Source organism: Bufo bufo, chromosome 1, assembly GCF_905171765.1.
Source record: "Bufo bufo chromosome 1, aBufBuf1.1, whole genome shotgun sequence".
NCBI classification, from domain to species: domain Eukaryota; kingdom Metazoa; phylum Chordata; class Amphibia; order Anura; family Bufonidae; genus Bufo; species Bufo bufo.
The window spans coordinates 488,640,661-488,664,815 of NC_053389.1; the positions used below are offsets into that span (position 1 = coordinate 488,640,661).

The following is a 24,155-nucleotide window of genomic DNA, read 5'->3' on the forward strand; positions in this document are numbered from 1 at the left end:
TAGACACAATGGTCGGGGGAGGGGGGGGGGGCCATTGACTTCTACGGGAGAGTTTTCTAGGCATGCTCTGTGACTTGTTCATAGGGAGAAGATAAGCTTTGACAATCACCTATTGTAAATGGTGGATCCTATGTTATCTATATATAGATAGAGGTGTTATCTGTCATTGTAATCCTGCCTGTGATGATAATGATGAAAAGTATTCTGAACAGAGCAAACAGTGGCGCCTATTATTAGGCTTAGTTGACAGTGTGAAAACTGCAGGGTTTTAGATTTTTTTTAATATAGATACTGACATGGAAAATTACAAATAACATTACCAAAACTCCATAGAGGCGACCTTGACGTGGTGAGTGGCTTATTACGCTTTGGCCAAAATGTACACCAATGCCTCATCCAGCATGGAGGCAGGGCAGAATGCTGGTTGCAGAGTGCTATTGCATTTGTGTTTTGCGTTTGTATATGTATTTCGCCATAGCGATGTGCACCTGCATACAGGGTTGTGCTGACTAAATCACCCACATTTTTTAAAATAAGTTTAACATAAAAACATTCCCTTTAAATTAACAGCTAGTCACAGCATGTTTGCCCTCCAAAAGGAGAGGGAGAGAAAGACAGATAGCTTCCAAGTATTTACAACATTTTCTTTTTGCAAAGAATCAATTAGCATTAGAATTGAATTCCATGGATGATTCGGACCGAAACAAATTTTAGGAAATTCGCTGATCTTTAATCCACATCTGATTTTGCTTTTGCATGTGCATAAACTGTGTGCATAAAAAGGCCTAAAAGTTATTGTTCTATATCTAAAATATATAATTAATGAAATACCTTTGTACAAAAGTAATTAAAGGAATAATTACATGTGAAATAACAGATTCAAGAACTCATAAAATCAGAAGTCCAATTTGCTACATTTAATTGATTAAGCACTGAAAATGTCACCCAGTGGTAGAGTAAATCTACTTGTAAAAAGATTAAAAGTACATTCTTTCCTTTAAAACTGGATAAATCATACTGAAGGTCACTTGTACTAGGCACTGTACCCTATATGAAGGAACGTTAGAAATGAAAATAATAAAGATTTTATTAGAATCAGTGGAAAAGGGTAATAGATAAAATCAGGCATACAGGGAATCAAAGATGCGGAGAGGGATGAGGTAATAAGCCGTCCGACACTCTGAAGGCCTGACTAGTAGCCTGTTGCCAGCTATCGCTCAGTGTTGGGACACACTGATGTAAGTGTAGCCTATAGCAACCAGGTTATAATATCGCTGCACTTAGACCAGGGACTGACATATGCAGATCTAATCCACTTTACATCTGTACTAATGCTCTTTGTATTGAGCCATAGGGTGGATGGTCTGCAAAGTTTGAGCAGCTACAATAGGTCCTGGTGCACCCTGTTAGCGCTGCCCTGCTAGGTGAGCGGTATATGACGCTTCAAATCGCTCAAGTCTGGACAGCCAGTGTAGGTACAAATTCACTTGTTAAGACTGCCCTGCCTATTGAGCGAAACACATCAGATCGCTCAGCGATAGCTGGCAACAGGCTACTAGTCAGGCCTTCAGAGTGTCAGACGGCTTATTACCTCATCCCTCTCCGCATCTTTGATTCCCTGTATGCCTGGTTTTATCTATTACCCCTTTCCACTGATTCTAATAAAATCTTTATTATTTTCATTTCTAACGTTCCTTCAGGCTGAGACTTAATATATATCCACTGAACGTGTACCGCTATACCTACTCTTTACTGTAAATTGACAGTACCCTATATGCCCCAAGAATTTCTTAAAATATTAACAAAGTCTTCATCAGACATGATGCCAATACTTAGTCCTTCATAATAATCTTCAAATTCACAGTAGGATACTTCATGGGGATTACTGCAAGCATTCTCTAATGTTTCCAAAAATGCAGATTTTATTTCCTCCTCTGATGAAGAACCTAAAAAGAGGAAAAAAAGAAAACTGGGACTTTCCTTTACAAGCTTACAATTGTACAAAATAAACATGCTGTTGCATAATACAAATGGCAATGTTCCTTTACTCCAGGTCTCATGGGCCATAAATAGGCTTACAGGCATCCAAAGCATATGCAAATCACTTCCAATTAAATGTAATTAGTAATGAGTTTATGCAAATTGGACACATGCAGGGAGATGTTATAAACTTGGCCTCCGCGGTACCCCAGGGACTTGGAGCTAAAACACATTGGTATATGGATTGACATGCTTGTAAATGAGCATTCACAGAGGTTTCTCGAAGGCACAATAAAGAAGTAACACCATATGTCTAATATAATGCTAACACGCTGGATTCTGTTTTTACAACACAGAATTTGGAGGTAATTTATCATTAATTATTCACATGTATGAATCAGACTGAAACGGTTTCAAAGCAATGTAAAAAGCTATTTTTACTAATGAGTGGGAATACTTGAGCTTCCAGATTTCATGGCTGTCACCTGCGACAAGATGAATATACAAACTTTGTTTCATGGAGATAAGCCTCTTTAGACCAGTTTTTCTACACTTGATAACATGTTTTTCTGTTTTTTTTTCAACAGGGCAACCTTGTTCAGTAACATTGAAGTGTCACTGAACTTTCCAAAAACTTTTGACATGTCACAGGTTTTGAGACTGAGTGTTATGACCCACAACTATTACTAGAACAAGAAGAGAGATGCGCTCACATAGCACGCTCTCTGTCCTCGTTGCAGGAGACAAAATCGAGACAGACACATACACTTTTGAGTCTCAGACTCTATTGAGTCTGCCTTGCTTCCATCCTCTGCGCTTCTATATACTTGTTCTAGTGATTGGGGAGTCTCAGCAATCAGACTTCCACCAATCAAAACCTTTGATATGTCATGTTGCTATGGCATATTAAAGGTTTTTTCAAAGTTCAGCGACACAATAAGTCATGAATCCAATAAAAAAAAGTCATTCTCTCTCCCTTCTACTTTGTCTTTTTTCATTGTTATTTGACCTAAATACAATACTTTGGGGGAGATTTATGAAAAATGGTGTAAAGGAAAACTGCCCATAGTAACTAATCAGATGGCGCTATACAGACAAATTTTTTTGAATAACTTATTGGCTATACTGAATTTTTAATTACATGCAATTACAAAAGTATTCAGATTCAGGTGCAGGGGTTCTTTCATGGAGAATATGTTTCATGACAGAACCCCTTTAAGTAGTAAGATTGCAGTGCACATGTAGTAATTTTCTGCCATTCAGAATGGTCAAATAAAAAAGCACTGTTGCCCTCACTTTTAGATGTAAACTCACCTGCCAAAACTTGTGGATGTTTTTTGGCACAGTAAAACTTTCTAAGGTCTACCATAGATACCAAACCAGTTTTATTAGGATCCAATTTCATAAAAGCCTAAGAAAAGAAGAAGACAATTTATTGTATAATATAAACAAACTATAAACATCACTGATAAGGTGGCAGCATGTTCCTACAGGTAGCCTGCTACTCTAAATCGGGCACAGGCACTGCGTCACTTAACCTGCTCTCCAAACTGCTTTACCGGCGGTCTGGACCTGCCTACTCTCCTTTGTCATCCGCAGTGGGTCCAGCCATCGGCATTCCATGTGGCCGTTGATGTCCTGCTGCTCTGTTTCAGGCTGCGGCCTACTCTTTCCTCTTAGGTCTTCTGCCTTAGGGTATGTGTGCACTCCCTGGCTCTTAAAAGGGCCAACACGTATGCACCCTTAGTCTTCTCCATCCTATTACCTATCCTCCTGATAGGTCATCAATATCAATCTGCTGTATAAGGAGCACGTGCCGTCTCCTATCTCTCTTCCTGTTCACTGCTGCTGTCTATGGCAAAGCAGGGGTAAACAGGAAGAGAGACGAGAGACGGCACATGCGCACTGCGCGCGCCGGCTCCTCATACAGCTGATCGGCGAGGGTGCCAGGTGTCGGACCCCCACCGATCGGATATTGATGACCTATCTTGAGGACAGATTATCAATATTAAAAGCTCTTTAAGGCATCTTCTCCTAGGAGAGGGTTACTGAGCTTTAGGTTTCCTAGTACTATAGTTACCAGTAAAGGTGTTCTTTTTCTGACCGTCTGCCCATGTACCATACGTCTGACTGTGTTACCAGCTCTGATTTCCGCTGCCTGTCTTGACCATAGCCTGTTTTTTGGATTAATCTATTGCTGCCTGCCCTGACCAGTGACTACTCTTTCGTATACAAACTCTGCCTGTCCTACCTCAGCCCATTACAAATATTGCTGCCAACTACTTCGGGACAATCCCAAGAGGTAACAACTTGGTGACTCCCCTGCAGCAAAGACCAGATCCCTGTATAGGAGTTAAAAGGTAAAAAACATAGGACTGCCAGGATATCACCCTTAGGGCTAGCCCAAAGCCAAATTGGTCAGTTGGCACAGTGAGTCCACCCCCACTGTCCGTTACAATTATATATTGTGAAGCAAACACAAAACGCTACACAAATTTCAGTTCAAGGGGGTATTCCCATCTTAAAAAATAAGGGCATATTGCTAGGATGTGTTATTACTTAACCTCTTAACCGTCAAGTTAAAATTAGGAAAACTCTCCCATAAAAGATTTTTTATGTGTGTCTGCAGTAAATCTTGTTGGCGTACACTATTGCATTTTTAACCCCTTAGTGACATCATTAATTTTATCCTTAAGGATCAATAATATTTTCCCCCTTTCTGTTCTAGCAGTCATAACTTTTTAATTTTTTCTAAATGTTTTTTGTTTTTATTTTGAGGGATTAGTTGTAGATTTTTAGTAACCATTTTGGGGTATATACAGTGTATTAAATGACTTTTATTATTTTATTTTTAGGGTGAAAGATAAAAAAAACTGCAATTCGTACATTATTTTGTGGAATTATTTTTACAGCGTTCACTATGTGGTAAAAATATTATAATTTTATTATCTGGGTCACTACAATGATGATGATGTCACATTTATGCATATTTTACAGTTTTTTCTCTCCTCCTGCAGCCTTTCAGCTCTGCAAGTGCTCCCTCATTCTCCTCTAGACTGAGGGGGGGGGGGGACTGCTTTAGCTGCTCATATCTCTGGTTTGGTACCAGCTAGAGATATGACATTCCAAGCTTTCAGACAATACCTGAATGACAGCAGTAGGTTCAGTACAGGGGAAGATATTATTGATAGAATTCAGGATACTGTAAATGCAGCTAAAAGTGAAAGCAGATTTTACCTGCGATTATTCCCGACTCAATTTCTAACAGTGATTTCTCCTCTGTTGCTTGGACTTTAGCTGTCACTTTGGTCTTGTATGAAAGCCTGGAATGCATTTCAAACAAGACCAGTTGCATGTTTCTAGCTGCTACCATTCATGAGAAAGCAGCATCTAAAGCAGCCCACCCCTCCACTTTCTGCCCGAGCATAGTTAAGTACCGTACTTTTCCCACTGCCCGAGCTGGATTTGGACAAAACAGTTAGGTGGTTAAAGGGGTTGTCTGTCAGGATACATTTTTTAAATAAGGGGCTGGATTAATAAAAGAAAAAACAAGCACTACTTACTTCACCAATCTGCAGCTGCTGCCATTCCAGTGCTTAATGGCTCTCCACTGGTCTCCGCTTCCTGGTCCCAGGGTGATACTCATGAAATGCCTGTAGATGCCTGCTCATTCAATCACTGGATGAGCAAGCATGTAACGCAATTTCCTGTGTGTCAAGTTGGGACCAGCAAATGGTACCCAGTGAGTATTGGAACGGGATCAAAAGAAGATCAATGAAGTAGTAATGCTTATTTATTATTTTTTTAACCCATGCTGTTCCTTTGCTGAAAAAAAAAAATTGTATCCTGCTAGACAACACCTTTAATGATCGATGGAGGTGAACCAAGAGGACATTTAGCATTGTGCTCGTTCACTTTTTTCTCTGCACAGTTATGCCCTGGCTACTTGCTGTGCAGTGACTCCAGCAAAGCCTGAACCACTAGGTAACAGAGATCGCCAAGGGAAAACTTGAAAACCAGCTGTGCCCCCTTTATTATCAGGATCGGTAGGGGTCCCAGATGTCTGGGCCACATCAATATTAAAGTGATGGAATATCCTAGCAAAATGCCATCACATAACATTAGGATAACCCTTTAAAATCGAGATATAAATATCAAAACAGGTAATTCTTAAGGGGTATGAACACCTTGAGGATCAATTTTTATTATGTTTTCATTTTACTCATTTTGGGCTAAAGATAATTTTTTTCAGTTGGTCTTTAATAAAAATTTATGAAAAAATGATTTTTAGCCCAAAATGAGTATGCAAACATAATAAAAATTTCCCCTGGAGGTGTTCATAGCTGTTAACGGTAATAGTAACTTTAATTTACTGTATGAACAGTTTAGATTAAAAGATGTCTTGCTTCACTAACGTGAAATGAAGATTTATTATTTCATAATGCAGATTATATAAAACACGAGACTAGTAATGTATAGTACAGCACTCTACTGTTCTCAGAAACATAGTATCCTAGAGACAATAAAGAGTGATTGTCCACTTACAATAAACTCTCGAAAATGAAAAGCACAAAGTGTAAATTTAAAAACAAAATAACCTTTCGAACAAATGATTTTCTGTGCTCATTCATTTCCCCAATAAGAGCCCGAACAAAGATTCCGCAATCTACTCTTCCTTTATTATTTTCATCCAGGATCAGCCAGAAGGATTCAAAGATCTGAAGAAATATGAAACACTTGATTTCAATATTGAATTTAAAAACACATTTTATACTACTACTACTACTACTAATAATAATAATAATTTATATAACCCCCCAACACGATCCAGACGGTAAATAGCAAGTAAGTTAATTTACAAGTAATCAGAAAAAGGAAAACGTGTGTAATTAAGTAATTAAAACACATGAACAAGAGTTGAAAACAGAGAGTCCTTTGTCCATAAGAGCTTATAAAAGCTTACAATCTAAATAGAACAGGAGTAGTGATACCTCTAAGTACATGGTACTAATTTTGTTTGGGAGAAAAGCCTCTTGTGATAACAGCCCACACCCTCGTCAATCGGCTAATAGGAAGTAGCATGGCACCACAATTACACAGCTCAATTTACTGTGTAGTGAACGGAGCTGGTTAACCTGCTCACTCTACTATACAATGGATGGAGTTGTGTAGTTCTAGTACCTATTTCCAGAACTACTCCCAAACAGTTGATCGGTGAACCCCCGCTTATCTGATACTGATGACCTACCTTAGAGATTGGTCATCAATTAGTAAATCCTTGAGAAGACATTTAAAACTAGAAATATTAGGAAGAAGTAAAATTGTCCAGGGTAGCTTCAGAGAATTAGTGCACAATGGAGAAGTCCTGCAGACTCTTACATTTAATTCAGAAGCATTTTACATTGTAGGCTTAGTGCTCCTGTTGCGAAGGTTTTGCATGGTAAACCTTTTACAGGTAGAGGGAAGAATGGATTCAATTAAATTCCAGAAGATTCTGGAAACAAACATAACACTAACTATAAAAAAAAATTAAGTTGAAAAGAGGATTGCTTCTACAAATGATCCTAAACACACCTCAAAATCCACAATAGACTACCCCAAAAGGCATAAGCTGAAGATTTTACTGTGGCCCTCACAGTCATCTTATCTGAACATCATTAAAAATCTGTGGATAGACCTCAAAAGAAAGCCCAGGAATTTCACAGAACTGGAAGTCTTTTGCAAGTAAGAATGGATGAAAATCCCTTCCTGGCTGGCTACAAAAAGAGTTTACAAGCTGTGATACTTGCCAAAGTATTCAAGTAACATTAAAGGGGTTGTCCGAGTTATGAAAAAAAATATATATATATAGCACTGAAAATCTGATGGGCAGCAATATATGACTAAGCTAAGCAAGTTTTATGCAAAAAATATATCTATTTCCTAATTTCCCTGGTTCTTTTCTGGCCCTTTGTTTACATGCAATAAAAACACTCTCTGCCCCTCCCCCCGCACTGCTAAGGGAGTGAATACAAGAGCTGCCCTGAGTGACATGTCTGCCTGCTGGGAGACTCTGCAGCATGTTGTATGTGTAGGACTACAAGTCCCAGCTGTATAATGACACTGCTAAGGGAGTGAATACAAGAGCTGCCCTGAGTGACATGTCTGCCTGCTGGGAGACTCTGCAGCATGTTGTATGTGTAGAACTACAAGTCCCAGCTGTATAATGACACTGTTAATACACACAGGATCTTCCCCCTACCTTCTTGTGCAATGCTCTCTCTAGTATGTCAGCTCCAGTGCCCAGAATTGTCACTGCTGCAGATACCCTGTGTGTGCAGATGAAGGGGTTAAGAATCCTAGGAGAGAGGCAGTGAAGGGGGGCGTGGCAGCACAGTGACGTCTCATTTACAGGCTTGTAAACAAAGTTTATCCGAGCAGGGAGAGAAGCTGACATCACAGGTCATGTGACCCTCAGTGAAATCTGAGAAATCAGCCACTGGAGATAAAGTGAGTTAATTGGAAAGCTGTTATATTTGCCTAGTTAGGAACATAGAAAGAACAAAAAAATAACTCGGACAACCCCTTTAAGGGTGTCCATAATTTTGCATGCTACTGTAACTAAGAATGTGATCTAATCAACGTCCCATTTCTGAAAAGTACTAATAAATGTCCCATTTTCCATGTTATAAGGCCAAGTTTAGTGCATATTCTGGGAAAATCTCCTGGTGTATGCACTGAACATAAAGCCCCAACATATAAAACACAGAAAGAATGCCCAGTTTGGACCCACTGGCCTTCCTCTGCCCTCCAGTGGGCCCGGCTACCAGAATCTGAAATACTGTGGCCTGCGCTTATCGGCTATGCTTCTCCAGTCTGTCTGTAGGGTGCACTAGTGCTCCCCAACTCTTAATGGGCCAACTTGCACGCACCCTAATCTTCACCAGCCAATGGCTGGCAACCTTGGGGTAGTTATGGCAACTTCCACTGTGGGAAGGTGCCTGAGGAATAGGCTAATCTACTGTGCTAGCTACTGCAAAGGTGCACTGTTTCTTTTGTCTATCTGTGTACTAATATGTGTGCCCCTGATTCTCCGCTGTCTGACCCGACTTGTGCCCGATTTCCGTATTAATCCTTTACTGCCTACCCTAATCTTTGGACTGCTTCATGGATTTACACATACTCTGCCTGCCTTAACCTCATCCAGTTACTATGGAACTATGTCTGTCCTTTCACTGCTACGCACCAGTGTCTCTTGGCCCCCATGGGTCAGAAGCCAACAATATGGAGTCTACACCAAGAGATAGTGGCCCTGCAGTAAAGTCCATATTCCTGTATAGGGATTAAATGGTAAATACTAGGGATCCACCAAGTGTAACAGTTTACTAAGGCCATGGAGCCCTCTAATCCAACCCATAGCCCTGCCTGAGGTATTTATAGAGCTGGAAAACCAATGCAGGTACTAGAAGCAACTCCTATCTCACGTTTATAATAATTCTGGGAGCACAGGGGCCTTTTGATCAACTAAACTCTCAATGTTAGAAGACTTCCCTTTCTTTCTTGGGATACTGTATATCATCTCCAACCATGGTATACCGACAGACCCAGAAAAGCTCTTCTGTTCTGAACTGGTCAAGTCCTATGGACCTTAGGGAAACAGAATCAGCATTCCAGACCCTCAAGCAAGCCTTCTCCTCTGCCTTGATTGTACATCACCCTAATGACTTGAAAAAGTTCTTACTGGAGATGGGACCTGAAAATGTTCTCTCTCAGAAAAGTTCCTCCAATAAAATGCTCAATGGTCACTGTAGTTGACCTGGGTTGCCTTAGCACATCATTGACCCAAGCCGCATCATTTCTGATGCTCTAGTACAGCTCAAAAGAGATTTTTTATATTTTTTATGATAACCTATCCAGAGGATATCATCAGTATCTGATTGGTGGGAGTCTGATACCCAGGACCCCAACCCATCAGCTGTTTTGAGAAGGCAGCAGCATTCCTATGATCGCTGCTGCCTTCTTGCAGGTTCTACACACCACAGAAAATGAGTAAACAAAATTCCCATAAAAATACTGTTTATTAAATAATGGCGATAAAATCACATAGCATTTTTTGCAATAAATATATATTCGGTATCAACATCCGTGGAAATATCTAAAACATAGCGCCACCTTCATTCACAATTAATAAATAATTACGCGCACTCTTGGATTATATATAGGATAAATAATCAATGCAAGCTATAGTGACATCTAGAGAAAAACATCCTCATTAATAAGATCAGCCCCCGCACGAATCTACAAGTGTACAAATCCAAATGACTGCTAAATGATTTAGAAGTTGATGCTAAGGCACATCATACCTTTAAATTAGTTGGGAAGGTGGTGGCTGGCTCCTCGACACGCGTTTCGCCGTCTCGCTTCCTCAGGAGGAGTAAGTGGTTAGAGGGGAATGTATCTATTTTTAAAGGAAGTAACTCCAATGAAAGGTGGTGCTTTGTGTCATGTGATTCATGCGGTGATTGCTGATCAGCTGGTGTGGCGCATGACGAATCCTATATCGCCACGTAATATCCGCTTCCGCCCTTCCCCTGAGTCGCACGCCAGAGAGGGCAGTCCCACGTGAGTTATTGGGACGGGAACCTCAGAAATTTTATTGCAAAGCACCTTATATAATGAGATAGACTTGATGTGAAAAAGCTTCTAGCCAAATATTTTGGTAAAGATTATAAAACTAATAGAAAAATTTTAATAATATGAGTTTATTATGTAAAAGTACACATATTATTGATAGTGAGATATAAAGGGCACCTTTTAAAAGATTATTTAAATTTCATTTTTTATCACGTACACATCAATTTTTGTATATTTGTTGCACATTTTGTATTTTAAGATACCGATTGAAATAATAGATATAGTAATGGTTTTTAAGATTGATGAGTTCATTAATAATCATGATGGTAAAAAGTAGATAGGCACTTTATTAATTATATTATTTAAAATAGGAGGTATAGTAATTATTAAGAATACTGATATGTTCACTTCTTATTATAACATCTGGTGAAATAAGCACGTTAAGCACTTTATTATTGTATAGGAATTTAATACCACTACAGAGGTAAAAATTGATTTCGTTTTAAATATTTTTCTTATATATTAATTCACTAATATATTAAGATATATAATCAATTATTGAAACATGTAGATAGTCACTTTCACTTAGTCCATTGATTTATAGGTAATATAGTTAATCTTCACCGTTTTTCTCTATTCCAGCCCCACTATTTACCAATAGAATATAGATTCAGTGTTCATTGCTGACCGCGATCCAGTGCGCATGAAGGTCCTCCGCACGTACGCTTTCCTCAGTCTCCAAGGAGATCGGGCGCCGGCGATGTCAGTCTACATGTTCATCACGTGGGACTGCCCTCTCTGCCGTGCGACTCAGGGGAAGGGCGGAAGCAGATATTACGTGGCGATATAGGATTCGTCATGCGCCACACCAGCTGATCAGCAATCACCGCATGAATCACATGACACAAAGCGCCACCTTTCATTGGAGTTACTTCCTTTAAAATCAGATACATTCCCCTCTAACCACTTACTCCTCCTGAGGAAGCGAGACGGCGAAACGCGCGTCGATGAGCCAGCGACCACCTTCCCAACAAATTTAAAGGTATGATGTGCCTTACCAACCACTTCTAAATCATTTAGCAGTCATTTGGATTTGTACACTTGTAGATTCGTGCGGGGGCTGATCTTATTAATGAGGATGTTTTTCTCTAGATGTCACTTCAGCTTGCATTGATTATTTATCCTATATATAATCCAAGAGTGCACGTAATTATTTATTAACCCCTTAAGGACTCAGCCCTATTTCACCTTAAGGACTTGGCCATTTTTTGCATATCTGACCAGTGTCACTTTAAGTGCTGATAACTTTAAAACGCTTTGGACTTATCCAGGCCATTCTGAAATTGTTTTTTCGTAACATATTGTACTTCATGACACTGGTAAAATGAAGTCCAAAAAATTCATTTTTATTTATAAAAAAATACCAAATTTACCAAAAATTTGTAAAAAATTGCAAATTTCCAAGTTTTAATTTCTCTACTTTTATAATGCATAGTAATACCTCCAAAAATAGTTATTACTTTACATTCCCCATATGTCTACTTCATGTTTGGATCAATTTGGCAATGATATTTTATTTTTGGGGGATGTTACAAGGCTTAGAAGTTTAGAAGAAAATCTTGAAATTTTTCAGAAATTTTCAAAAACCCACTTTTTAGGGACCAGTTCAGGTCTGAAGTCACTTTGTGAGGCTTACATAATAGAAACCACCCAAAAATGACCCCATTCTAGAAACTACACCCCTCAAGGTATTCAAAACTGATTTTACAAACTTTGATAACCCTTTAGGTGTTGCACAAGAGTTATTGGCAAATGGAGATGAAATTTGAGAATTTCAATTTTTGGGCAAATTTTCCATTTTAATCCATTTTTTCCAGTAACAAAGCAAGGGTTAACAGCCAAACAAAATGCTATATTTCTTGCCCCGATTCTGTAGTTTGCAGAAACACCCCATATGTGGCTGTAAACTACTGAACGGGCACACAGTAGGACGTAGAGGGAAAGGTGCGCCGTATGGTTTTAGGAAAGGCAGATTTTGCTGGACTGTTTTTTTTGACACCATGTCCCATTTTAGCCCCCCTGATGCACCCCTAGAGTAGAAACTCCATAAAAGTGACCCCATCTAAGAAACAACACCCCTCAAGGTATTCAAAACTGATTTTACTAACTTTGTTAAACCTTTAGGTGTTGCACAAGATTTAATGGAAAATAGAGATACAATTTCAATATTTTTACTTTTTTGGCAGATTTTCCATTTTAATATTTTTTTTCCAGTTACAAAGCAAGGGTTAACAGCCAAACAAAACTCATTATTTATGGCCCTGATTCTGTAGTTTACAGAAACACCCTATATGTGGTCGTAAACTGCTGTACGGGCACACGGCAGGAGGAAAGGTATGCCATACGGTTTTTGGAAGGCAGATTTTGCTAGACAGTTTTTTTGGACACCATGTCCCATTTGAAGCCCCCCTGATGCACCCCTAGAGTAGAAACTCCAAAAAAGTGACCCCATTTTAGAAACTACGGGATAGGGTGGAAGTTTTGTTGGTACTAGTTTAGGGTACATATGATTTTTGGTTGCTCTATATTACACTTTTTGTGAGGCAAGGTAACAAGAAATTGCTTTTTTGGCACCGTTTTTTTTTTTTGTTATTTACAACATTCATCTGACAGGTTAGATCATCTGGTATTTTTATAGAGCAGGTTGTGGAGACACTAAAACATGTTTTTTTTTGTTTCAAAAATGAAATCATTGTGTAAAACTTACATAAATAAAAAAATTGTATACATATTAGGTATCGCCGCGTCCGTGACGGACGCGGCGATACCTAATATGTATACAATTTTTTTATTTATGTAAGTTTTACACAATGATTTCATTTTTGAAACAAAAAAAAACATGTTTTAGTGTCTCCATAGTCTGAGAGCCATAGTTTTTTCAGTTTTTGGGCGATTATCTTAGGTAGGGTCTCTTTTTTTGTGGGATGAGATGACGGTTTGATTGGCACTATTTTGGGGTGCATATGACTTTTTGATCGCTTGCTATTACACTTTTTGTGATGTAAGATGACAAAAAATGGCTTTTTTTACACCGTTTTTATTTTTTATTTTTTTACGGTGTTCACCTGAGGGGTTAGGTCATGTGATATTTTTATAGAGCCGGTCGATACGGACGTGGAGATACCTAATATGTATACTTTTTTTTATTTATGTAAGTTTTACACAATGATTTAATTTTTGAAACAAAAAAAATCATGTTTTAGTGTTTCCATAGTCTAAGAGCCATAGTTTTTTCAGTTTTTGGGCGATTATCTTGGGTAGGGTATGATTTTTGCGGGATGAGATGACGGTTTGATTGGTACTATTTTGGCGTACATGCGACTTTTTTGATCACTTTTATTACCTTTTTTGGGAAGTAAGGTGGGCAAAATTTCAATTTCCTCATAGTTTTTATTTTTTTATTTTTATGGCGTTCACCGTGCGGGGAAAGTAACATGACCATTTTATAGATCAGGTCGTTACGGACACGGCGAAACCTAACATGTGTAGTGTATTTTTTTATTTTTTATTCAGTGATAAATGTTTTTTTTTTATCTTAACTTTTTTCACTTTTTTTTCACTTTTTTTTTACCCAGACCCACTTGGTTCTTGAAGATCCAGTGGGTCTGATGTCTGTATAATACAGTACAGTACACTATATAGGGTATTGTACTGTATTTTACTTACACTTTGTCTGAACAGATCTATGCCTTTAGCACAGATCTTTTCAGCACCATGGACAGCAGGATGCCTGAGAAGGCGTCCTGTTGCCATGGGAACCTTCCCCATCTGCTCAGTTGTGGCCACAACTGCGCAGACGGGGAAGGGTAAGGAGGGGGGCTCCCTCCCACTGTCACCCCATCCTGTCGGGGGGCTGCAAAGGCACAGCAGCCCCCAGATGGGAGAGGGAGGGAGCCCCATCTTACTGTTAACTTTTTCCATACAGCGGTCCGTACAGACCGCGGTATGGAAAGGGTTAAACGGCTGACATCGCATCACAGATGTCAGCTGTTTATACCAGAGTGTCAGCAATGTGCTGACACTCTGGTATACCCACTGAACACCAACGATTATTCAAGAGGAGGCGGGCAGGGGATCGCGATCCCGCCTGCCGCACCGCCCGCCTCCCGCAACACCCCCCCTGCACCACCCGCCGCCATAATATCATTCAGGGGTGCAGGGGGGGTGAAAAAAACTTTATAAGGGGCATTTTAAAGTTTGATCCCCGCAGTCAGGGACCGCGGGGATCAGAATCGGCAGAAAGCGCAGCAAACCGCAGGTCTGAATTGACCTGCGGTTTGCTGCGATCGCTGATACGGGGGGGGGTCACATGACCCCCCCCCGGCGTTGTGACAGGATGCCGGCTGAATGATTTCAGCCGGCATCCTGTTCGGATTAACACCCGCAGCGCCGCAATCTCATTTTAAACTCATGACGTACCTTAAGGACTCATGGGTCCTTAAGGACTCGGGAAACATGCCGTACCGGTACGTCATGCGTCCCTAAGGGGTTAATTGTGAATGAAAATGGTGCTATGTATTAGATATTTCCACGGATGTTGATACCGAATATATATTTATTGCAAAAAATGCTATGTGATTTTATCGGCATTATTTAATAAACAGTATTTTTATGGGAATTTTGTTTACTCATTTTTTGTAATGTGTAGATATTAGTTTTTGAGTATCCCAGTCACCGCAGTTAACGCTAATTCAGACCTTATGGGGTTATATTAATTCTTCTTGCAGCTTACCAAGCACAGAGGATAGGACATAAGTAAAAAAAAATAGGGGATAACTCCTTTAAGGACTTCCCTCCAGGGAAAACATATGTTCCTAGGGCCAGACAAAAGTATATTATCACCTGAGGACGTAAGTCTAAAATGGCTCATAAAGTGGTCATACAGCGGTTCCTTAGACCATTAAGCTCATCTACAGGAACTATTCATGGCCTACTCTCTAACAAGATGTCCAAGATTTTGTTGCCTAGGTGGAGGCCAGATGTACTACTTCTTCCTTTACCAATACTTGATACTCCATGGTAACACATCAGGACAGACTTCATGACTGATCTTCCTGCCTCCTGTGGATGCATGGTAATTGGGTGGTTGTGCACCGTTTCTCAAAAATAGCACTCATTCCCTTGCCTGGACTGCCTTCTGCTGTTTAATTGACCAGTTTGTTTATCCAGGACATTTTTCATTTACAAGGTCTTCCTCAACATATTGTTTCAGATAGGAGAGTACAATTCATCTAGAGCAGGGGTGCACAACCTGCGGCCCGGGGGCCACATGCGGCCCTTGATACCATTCTGTGCGGCCCCCAACCATCTGGTAACAGACATGTATGCCTATGTCTTGTGGCTGCTCACATGTATTTTTCATGTATTTCTACCATTAGATGGAGTCCTGGAAGTGTAACTAGACATTAATGGTATATAATGTGTGTTCAATATGCCATAAGTACAATATTTCAGTTGTTAATACACCATTACATTTTTATTTCGGCACTCGTCATTGGTTCAGTCTGGCAATGTGGCCCCCAACCAGGAAACGTTGTGCACCCCTGATCTAGAGGTTCTGGAGATCACTCGTTAGGTTGTTGGAAGTTAACCTGGACTTCTCCTCTGCCTACCACCTTTAGTATAATGGGCAGGTAGATAGAATCAACCAGATTCTGAAGAACTATTTATGTATTTTTGTCTCCTCTAAGCAAGATGACTGGGTTTCCCTGCACCTTTGGGCTGAGTTCTGTGACAACCACCACTCCAAGTCTGCAGACAAATCGTCATTCTTTGTTTATTCACAGCACCATGGTCTGCAGCATCTGCAGCTATCCACTGATGTGCCAGCTGTAGATGCCGCTGCCAAGTATTTTTGGCAGATCTGGCTGCAGACCAAGGCTTCCCTGACTTAGATTTATGCATCCATAAAAAAAATCTGCAGGCAAGAAACGAAGAGCCTATCCATAATTCTCTTTTGGAGACAGAGTCTGGTTGTCATCAGTACATATCCGCCTGAAGGTTCCATGTTATAAATCTGACCTTTGGTTCCTGGGGGAATTCAAAGTCCTCAGCCAAATTAACCCAGTCTAGGTTCCAATTGTCTTCATCTCTCCGCATTCTCATTCCTTGTGTCTTCCTCTTATGCTTAACTACTACACTAAATCCTCTGTATTCACATATGTTCCTACTGATGTAGAGGGTGTATTTGAAGTCAGGAGTATGATATGAAGAGAGAAAAGATTTTCTGCCTGGCAGACTAGAAGGGCTTTGCGCCTGAAGAAAGAACGTTAATGCTTCTGAAAGTTTCTGGCACAGTCTGGACCAAAGAACAGAGGGCGTAAGGTGTACATTACTTTTATGTTGGCAGCCCATGCCCGCCACTGACTGAATTCCCTGGGCAGTCCTGAGCACCACCCCACTAAACCCTGCTGCCATAACTGCTTCTGTTCCAACAGCCTGGACTTGCTGGCCCTCATTTGCACTCAAGCAGTTGGCCCGGCTGCCGAACTCCCATGTGTGGTTTCATGGATTTGTACATACGCTGCCTGCCCTGACGCTGGCCTGTTACTGACTACAAGTTTTGCCTTTCCTTTTAGTCCTAGGCACTGGTGTCTCTTGACCCCCATTAATTAGCATGCTTGCTGCTTGTTTCCTGCAACATTTCCTTAAAGGCCGGCATGCATCAATTCCTGCGTTTAATGGGTTGGATCATGTGACCTCGCCAACCAATCCTAGCCCTCCTGCACATATATAAGTGGCTCAGCCCCCTTCCCAGATGCCTCAGTGTCAAGGTCCTTGTGTCCTGCTAAGGTTCCTGATATCCTCTTGTGTTCCTGACGTGTACTTCTGTTCCTGAATTCTGCTACCCGTTTTATCCCTGCCTGCTTGCCTTGACTCTCCTGTTGCCGATCCGGATTGCCTAACCTTTACCTGTGTGGCCTGCCCTGACCTACTGCTCGTCTGACTTCGCCTCTGCCTCATCCTTCGGTCTTGCACTGTTGCTTCGGTCCTGCTGACAACGCCTGTACCTCTGGTACCTTTCTCAGGTACCTTCTGGTCCGCCTGGACCAGCTGCCTCATTTACCTATCCTCCTCAAGAGGTAGCGATTTTAAGCTCATACATGATTGTGGAATCACTGTGCACTAAAGTTTATTTTATCAGAAGCATTATTTCATTGAGATTGAAGAAACCGTGTTATATAGATACATAGCACAAAAAATAAATTATTCCCCGCTATTATTTTTGTTGTTACCAGGCACAGATGACTTTACTGTTGAGTTTTTTTGTATAACAACTGAAATCATGTTCAGGGTATTTTGTATCGATTGGTGTGTATTTCAGATACAAATATATTATATTTCCTACTGCATCCTGAATGATCAGTATCATATCTAATTAATGGCCACAACTAAAATAGTCAGTTACACAATAAAGTCTTGGTTAATTGAGAAGTGAAAGGTCGCTAACAATAGAAGTAAAATACATAAAAAATACTTAATGGGGCTGTCTGCTTTAAAATAAACACATTTTTAAGAATTCCAAGTAAAAGGGGTACTCTGGATTTAATGATTTCAATTGTTCGTTTTGAGAATAGGAGGTTAAACAATTTTGTAATATACAACTATTTAACTTTTGCTCACAGACCTTTTATTATATACATATAAAAGCCTCACCTTAAGAAAAAAAATGGTATGGCCCGTTATAGTCCACAGGAGAGCTAATAGGACTAAACATGGTGTCATTCATGTGAGCTGTCAGGTGACCCTCACAAGTATCATGTGACATGGCTTTTAGTTAACTGTACAGGTTTCTAACACGTAAATAGTAGTGTACTAGGGAGCAGAAAATATACAGTATATACAGTATTACTACCTGCAGCAGCACCTCACCATCAAGTCTGTCAGTTTCTATGTTGAAGCAGATCTCTGTGTGCGGTGTTATTTTTTACACAAAACTTTACTGACAACATCACTTACAGACAGGCAGCCATTTTACAACATACATGTTCAAGTCCTCTATGGGGATTTTAAAAAGGTTAAAAAAGTTTTTAAAATCTAAAAAAAAAAAATATTACAATTCTAATCACCCCGCTTTCACCATATTAAAAATAAATAGATATAGAATGCCCAAACTATTAAAATCAAAATGTATTTATCTCATAGTTAATGCTGTAACAGGAAATTAAATTAAAATGGCTGATTAGCCATTTTTGCTGTTTCACTGTTATGACTGTAGGTAGCGACAGACAAAGACAGTGAGCCCTAAGGCTAGAACCCAGCCCGCTTTCCCTACCTACTTGCAGTACAAGCCCTAGAAAGCTAGAACGCAAGTGGTCTATGGTCCCTACCCTATTTCAGTGCAGATTGGACAAACAAAAAGACAGACAAACACAATACCAGAGTCGTACGTAAAGGTCAAAACCAGACAAGCTATTTAGTACCAAACAAGAGACAGAGAGTGGGCAGAAGACAAGTCCAGATCAGAACCAGACGGACAACCCAGTACCAAATGAGAGATAGAGAGTGGTCCGAAGACAAGCCAGGGTCAGAGGAACGAGCAATCCAATAGGCACAAGAACAAGAAACCAAGAACACAGCTAGTGAGTCAGAGACTATCACTGCCACTGGTGTATGGCCAGGAAGGGGTTTAAATAGAGCGCTGAGTCCCTGGATCAGAACATGATAGGTCCAAGACTCGGCACTCCATTAGTTAGAAAGACTAGCACACAGAAATAGAGCAGCTGAGCAAACAGCCCACTGCTAATCTCCCCCAGCACATGCTCGCTGCAGCAAGAAACAGAGCACTGTATCCGGTTACTAAGGATGCTGTCGCGTCATCAGGAGGCGTGGCTCACCAGTGCGTGTCTCCTGGTACGGCCGCGCCGAGGCTAAGGATCGCACCGCTGGAGCGTGGACATTACATTCACCTCGCAAAAAAAACACTGATGAATGCTAAGCGTATTACCACGTAAAGCTCCTAATATTACATATCTAGTGTACATGTCTACACAATTTGGTACATCATTAGCACAGTAGCAATGAAAATCAGACATACCTTCTCAGATATATCCAAGTGGTACAGCTGAAGAGCCTGCTTGAATTCTGCTTTTCCTAAACATCCAGATCCACTTCCGTCAAGTTGTCTTAAGTATTTCCCTAATCCTGTTAAAGTTCTAACACCTCTCTTCTTCAGTTTCTCCTTCATAACATCTACAAAAAACGAAAATAATTTACGGGTGCTAAAGATAGTCTTTTAAACTGTATATCATTAAAAACCACAAGACTGCACAAAGAGAACACAGAAATACCAATGATATGATAATGTGGCAGATGACCGGCATACAAAATAACTTCAATAATTAGTGAAGGTCAGGGAGAAATTAATTACTACCCACCTTGCACTGCCAAAAGAATGTTCTCTTCATCATTCCAGTGAACGCCTAGGTCCAACTTGTTTCCTTCACAAATATCCCTAAAATACAAATTTCCATGAAGTGCTCCATTCTGTGTCTCAAAGGAAAGACAATAAATGTGCTAAAGTAATATGCATTAAAAGAGATCTCTCATTGAGTAATTTATAGATGTGTTCTTCCTCACCTTTGCTCTTGACTAGTAGTAGTGCACTACCCCCTGATGAAGCATTGAGCGAAACGCGTGTCAGGACGCGGGAGATACAGATTTTACTTGTAGGTATACCTATGCGACCATGTGGGGATCTAGGAGGTCGGGATTATCTATCCATTCGTGGTGAGGCACTTGGCACTTTATGTGATGATCTTGTGAAACTTTATGTGGTGGCTTTATATCCTATTTATGTATGACCGTCCTATATTTTGGCACATATCCTGTTATCTCCTGTAAGGGCATTTTACTGCCTTATGTGCGTCTGCACCACCAACTGATTTTAAGCTGTATTTTATGAATTATGTATGAATAAAAGGTATTTATTAGTTTCTATCCGGATTGGTCTTTTTTGTGTAACTCAATGAAGATATAACCAAATTCATACAGAGAAACCAAATGCTGCAAGGCAGTGAACAAAGTATTAGGGTTCATGCATACAACCGTTCTTTAGCTCCCTACAACATCTCAGTTGTACAGTGTGGCCCCAAAGTATGGAGACATACTTAATGGAAAACGGTGGTTGGGAACACCATCCTGTTGGTGGTATATTGCTAAAAGAAGTAGGCAAATCTGTGAGTGACTGTGTCCAATATGGCAGCCATTGAAAACAAAGTGGGAAGGGGAGCATATGACATAAGTATCAGATGGAGACAGATATGGTTGCAAGATTAACACGCGAGGAGAGGACAGAGACTGTGCTGATCTCCGAGGAGTGCAGTACCTGACTCAATGCAGCGTATTTCAACGCTTGGCACCCTAACAGACTATCCATCCACTATGGCAGACAAAACTTCCACAGACGAAGCAAGAACAATAAGCGCCTTGACGTCCTTCAGCAAGAGCGCACATTGTAGCCCCGGAGGCTGTCACAGGAGAGTGGGGTGATCCAAGTCAAAATGGTGGCTTTTAAAATGGCCACCGTGTTGAACACTGCCCCTCACAAATTTTCCACGTCCCTTTAGCAACATGCCACACAAAGAATGGCGTTCCCATCCACCATTTTCAATTTATTTAGGTCTCTATACTTTTCTACTAACCTGTATTGCACTGTAATCTGGCATCCATACAAGACTATGTATACCTCCAATTTCAAACAGTAATAGACAGTTATTGATCCATACCAAAAAAAAATCTAGCTATATTCTATCAGAAGCAAAATTATGGAGACATTGCTTCTAGGAAAGAATATATGTCTGTAATACAATGTTGCAGCCGCAGGCACTTCCTAGGCCATCACACACCCTTGGGGCATACAGCTTTTCCATGTCCATGAGGCCTAAAAATCTGGGTGGGTTCTAGCTTTGGTTTCTGACTTAAAGGGGTTTTCTGAGATTTTCTTACTGATTTATAGACATCAGTATTTGTATTGATATGTGAAATCTTTGGAGACTCTGTGATCATTCCCTTAAAAAAAAAACTTAAAAGGGTTTTCCAGGATTTTTTTACTGATAACCTATCCTCTGGATAGTTCATCAGTATCTGATCGGTGGGCGTCCGACACCCAGGAGCCCCGTCGATCAGCTGTTTAGAGAAAGTAGCGGCGCTCCTCTGCTTTTCCTAGGACGAGTGACGACACGTTCATCGGTCACATGGCCTAGGAGCAGCTCAGCCCCATTTAAGTGAATAGTGCTGAGTGTAATACCAAGCACACCCACTATACAATGTACGGCGCTGTGCTTGGTAAGCTGCGAGAAGGCAGTGGCGCTGATCGGGAGGGGTTCCGGGTGTCGGTCCCTCACCGATCAGATACTGATGACCTATCCTGAGGATAGGTTATCAGTAAAAAAATCCTGGAAAACCCTTTTAAGTTTTTTTTTTATGGGAATGATCACAGAGTCTCCAAAGATTTCACATATCAATACAAATACTGATGTCTATAAATAGTAAAACTTGGGCCTCATCACTCGACCATTTCTCATAATTTTTTGCAGATATAAAATGTAGTAATAAATGACATTTTGTATTATTCTGCATTACCAAAATCTATACCATGGCTTTTGTTTTATATATTAAGGTGAAAACCATTATTTAAAGGAAAGATAAAAAATGAATCCATCTTGCGGCCCTCCAGCTGTTGCGAAACTACAAATCCCATCATGCCCAGACAGCCTACAGCTGGGCATGATGGGAGTTGTAGTTTTACAACAGCTGGAGGGCCACAGGTTGAGCATCCCTGATCTATAGTACATTACAGTTAATATTGATTTTCTGAGTGTCAGCACTGACAGCGCTGTGCATTATAATTTAGCGGTGAAGCCTGTTTATAGCCTTGTCTGGCCATGCAGTCTTCTAAGCGCTAGTAATTGGGGATGTAATTAGATTAATTATGCAGGTGCACTGAAAACAATGAGCCAGTATTATTTGCCAGTTTCTATAAATGGAAACAGAACTTTAAAGTAAATGCAGGAAATACCATTACAGGCCCACGTGATTTCTGCATTCAATGTACAGTCACTGAGAAAAAATAAAATTACACACCCAGATAGAAATGCTGGGTTGCTGCAAAACTGGGCATGCAATGTCTCGGCATAAGGGGGTGTAAAAGTGCTTCCCCTGCTGCCCTATAAAAAGGCTCTTGGTGATAGATTGATGACTGCTAGGCATGTCTCTATGACACACTCTTAGACATCATTGGACTGAGGGATCACATCACTGGACTGAGAGAAGCAGGATGATCATTCCAACAAACTGCCTACCATCGAGGCTGTTCTGGCCTAGCTGTTACAAGATGTTGGGAGCAATGGTTACATGAGAGCACACATGCCATACAGGCTCCGGACAGCCCATACAAACCACCAGTTAGAGAGGACAGTATGATCTGCCGACAAGCACGAGCAGCTCCCGCAGTTTCATTGTCCACCAACCAAAGGTGTCACCTTCATTACACACTCTTGTCTCAGCCTAGACCATTTCCAGGTACTTAAAGAGGACCTTTCATCTGTTTAGCCCTAGTCTAATTAGGGTCTTACCTTATAGGGCGGCCCCCACTGATGTCATTGCACTTTATTTCTTTTCAAAGACCCCCTGTTCGTCCCCCGTTGATTTCAGCGCCCTATATTCTAATTAGCCGACTTGGTTATACTAGGCGGAGACTGGAGCGGTTCTCTTCTCACTGGCTGTGAGCGCATCCAATCAGAGCGCACCGCTCATAGCCAGGTAGGGGGTCTTTAAAAAAAAAAAAAAAAAAGTGTGATGACATCAGTGGGGGCCGCCCTATAAGGTAAGACCCTAATTAGACTAGGGCTAAACAGATGAAAGGTCCTCTTTAACAGAAGGAAATTTGCTGTCATGGTGCCTCTTATGCTTCCTGCCATTGACAACCAGCCACTGTCGTCTTTGCTTGCAGTGGTTTCGCGAACGAGAAACCTGGACGGCTACAAAACTGGAACCATATTGTCTTTAGACATTAATCCACGTAGTGTTTGGGGTCCGACCATGCTCAGGTTTGAGTATGGAGGCCACATGTGGAGGGCTTCTATCCTGCCTTTGCTGTGGAGCGACACATTGCCCCAATTTCTGGTGTCCCTGGTAGTGATACGAGGGACATGACGGCTCAGAGATATGTGCAGGACATCCTGTGGCCACATGTGTTGCCTCTCTGTGTTGCTTCCAACTGCCATTTTTACAGCAAGATAATGCTTGCCTACACAAAGCAAGCGTTTCCCAGGAATGTTTCCATCAGATTGCAACACTACTTTGGCCTACCCAGTCATCAGATTTATCACCATTTGGGCATTTATGGAACCGCCAGCTTTAGCAACCTAGGAGTATGCAGGATCTACAGGCCCAGCTGCAACATTTGTGGGCTGCAGGATACCATACAGAACCTGTATGTCTCCATGCCAAATGTACCTCATCTTGCATCGAGGCTAGAGGCATCCCAACATGGTACTAGA

At 40.8% G+C, this 24,155-nt stretch overlaps 1 protein-coding gene across 1 annotated transcript in view; it reads right to left on the reverse strand.

The window, feature by feature from the left end:
• Positions 1-259: 259 nt before the first annotated feature.
• The window catches only part of CAPS2 (calcyphosine 2), a 120,670-nt gene continuing 96,774 nt past the window's right edge, over positions 260-24,155 (reverse strand). Inside the window, exons 14-20 of the mRNA XM_040410028.1 lie at positions 20,031-20,107; positions 19,691-19,845; positions 6,579-6,698; positions 3,295-3,391; positions 1,763-1,946; positions 523-1,039; positions 260-325 (exon numbers count right to left, since the gene is read on the reverse strand). Of these exons, the coding sequence (XP_040265962.1) occupies positions 1,771-1,946; positions 3,295-3,391; positions 6,579-6,698; positions 19,691-19,845; positions 20,031-20,107 (625 nt within the window). The 3' untranslated portion in view covers positions 260-325; positions 523-1,039; positions 1,763-1,770. The remainder of the gene's footprint in view (positions 326-522; positions 1,040-1,762; positions 1,947-3,294; positions 3,392-6,578; positions 6,699-19,690; positions 19,846-20,030; positions 20,108-24,155) is intronic.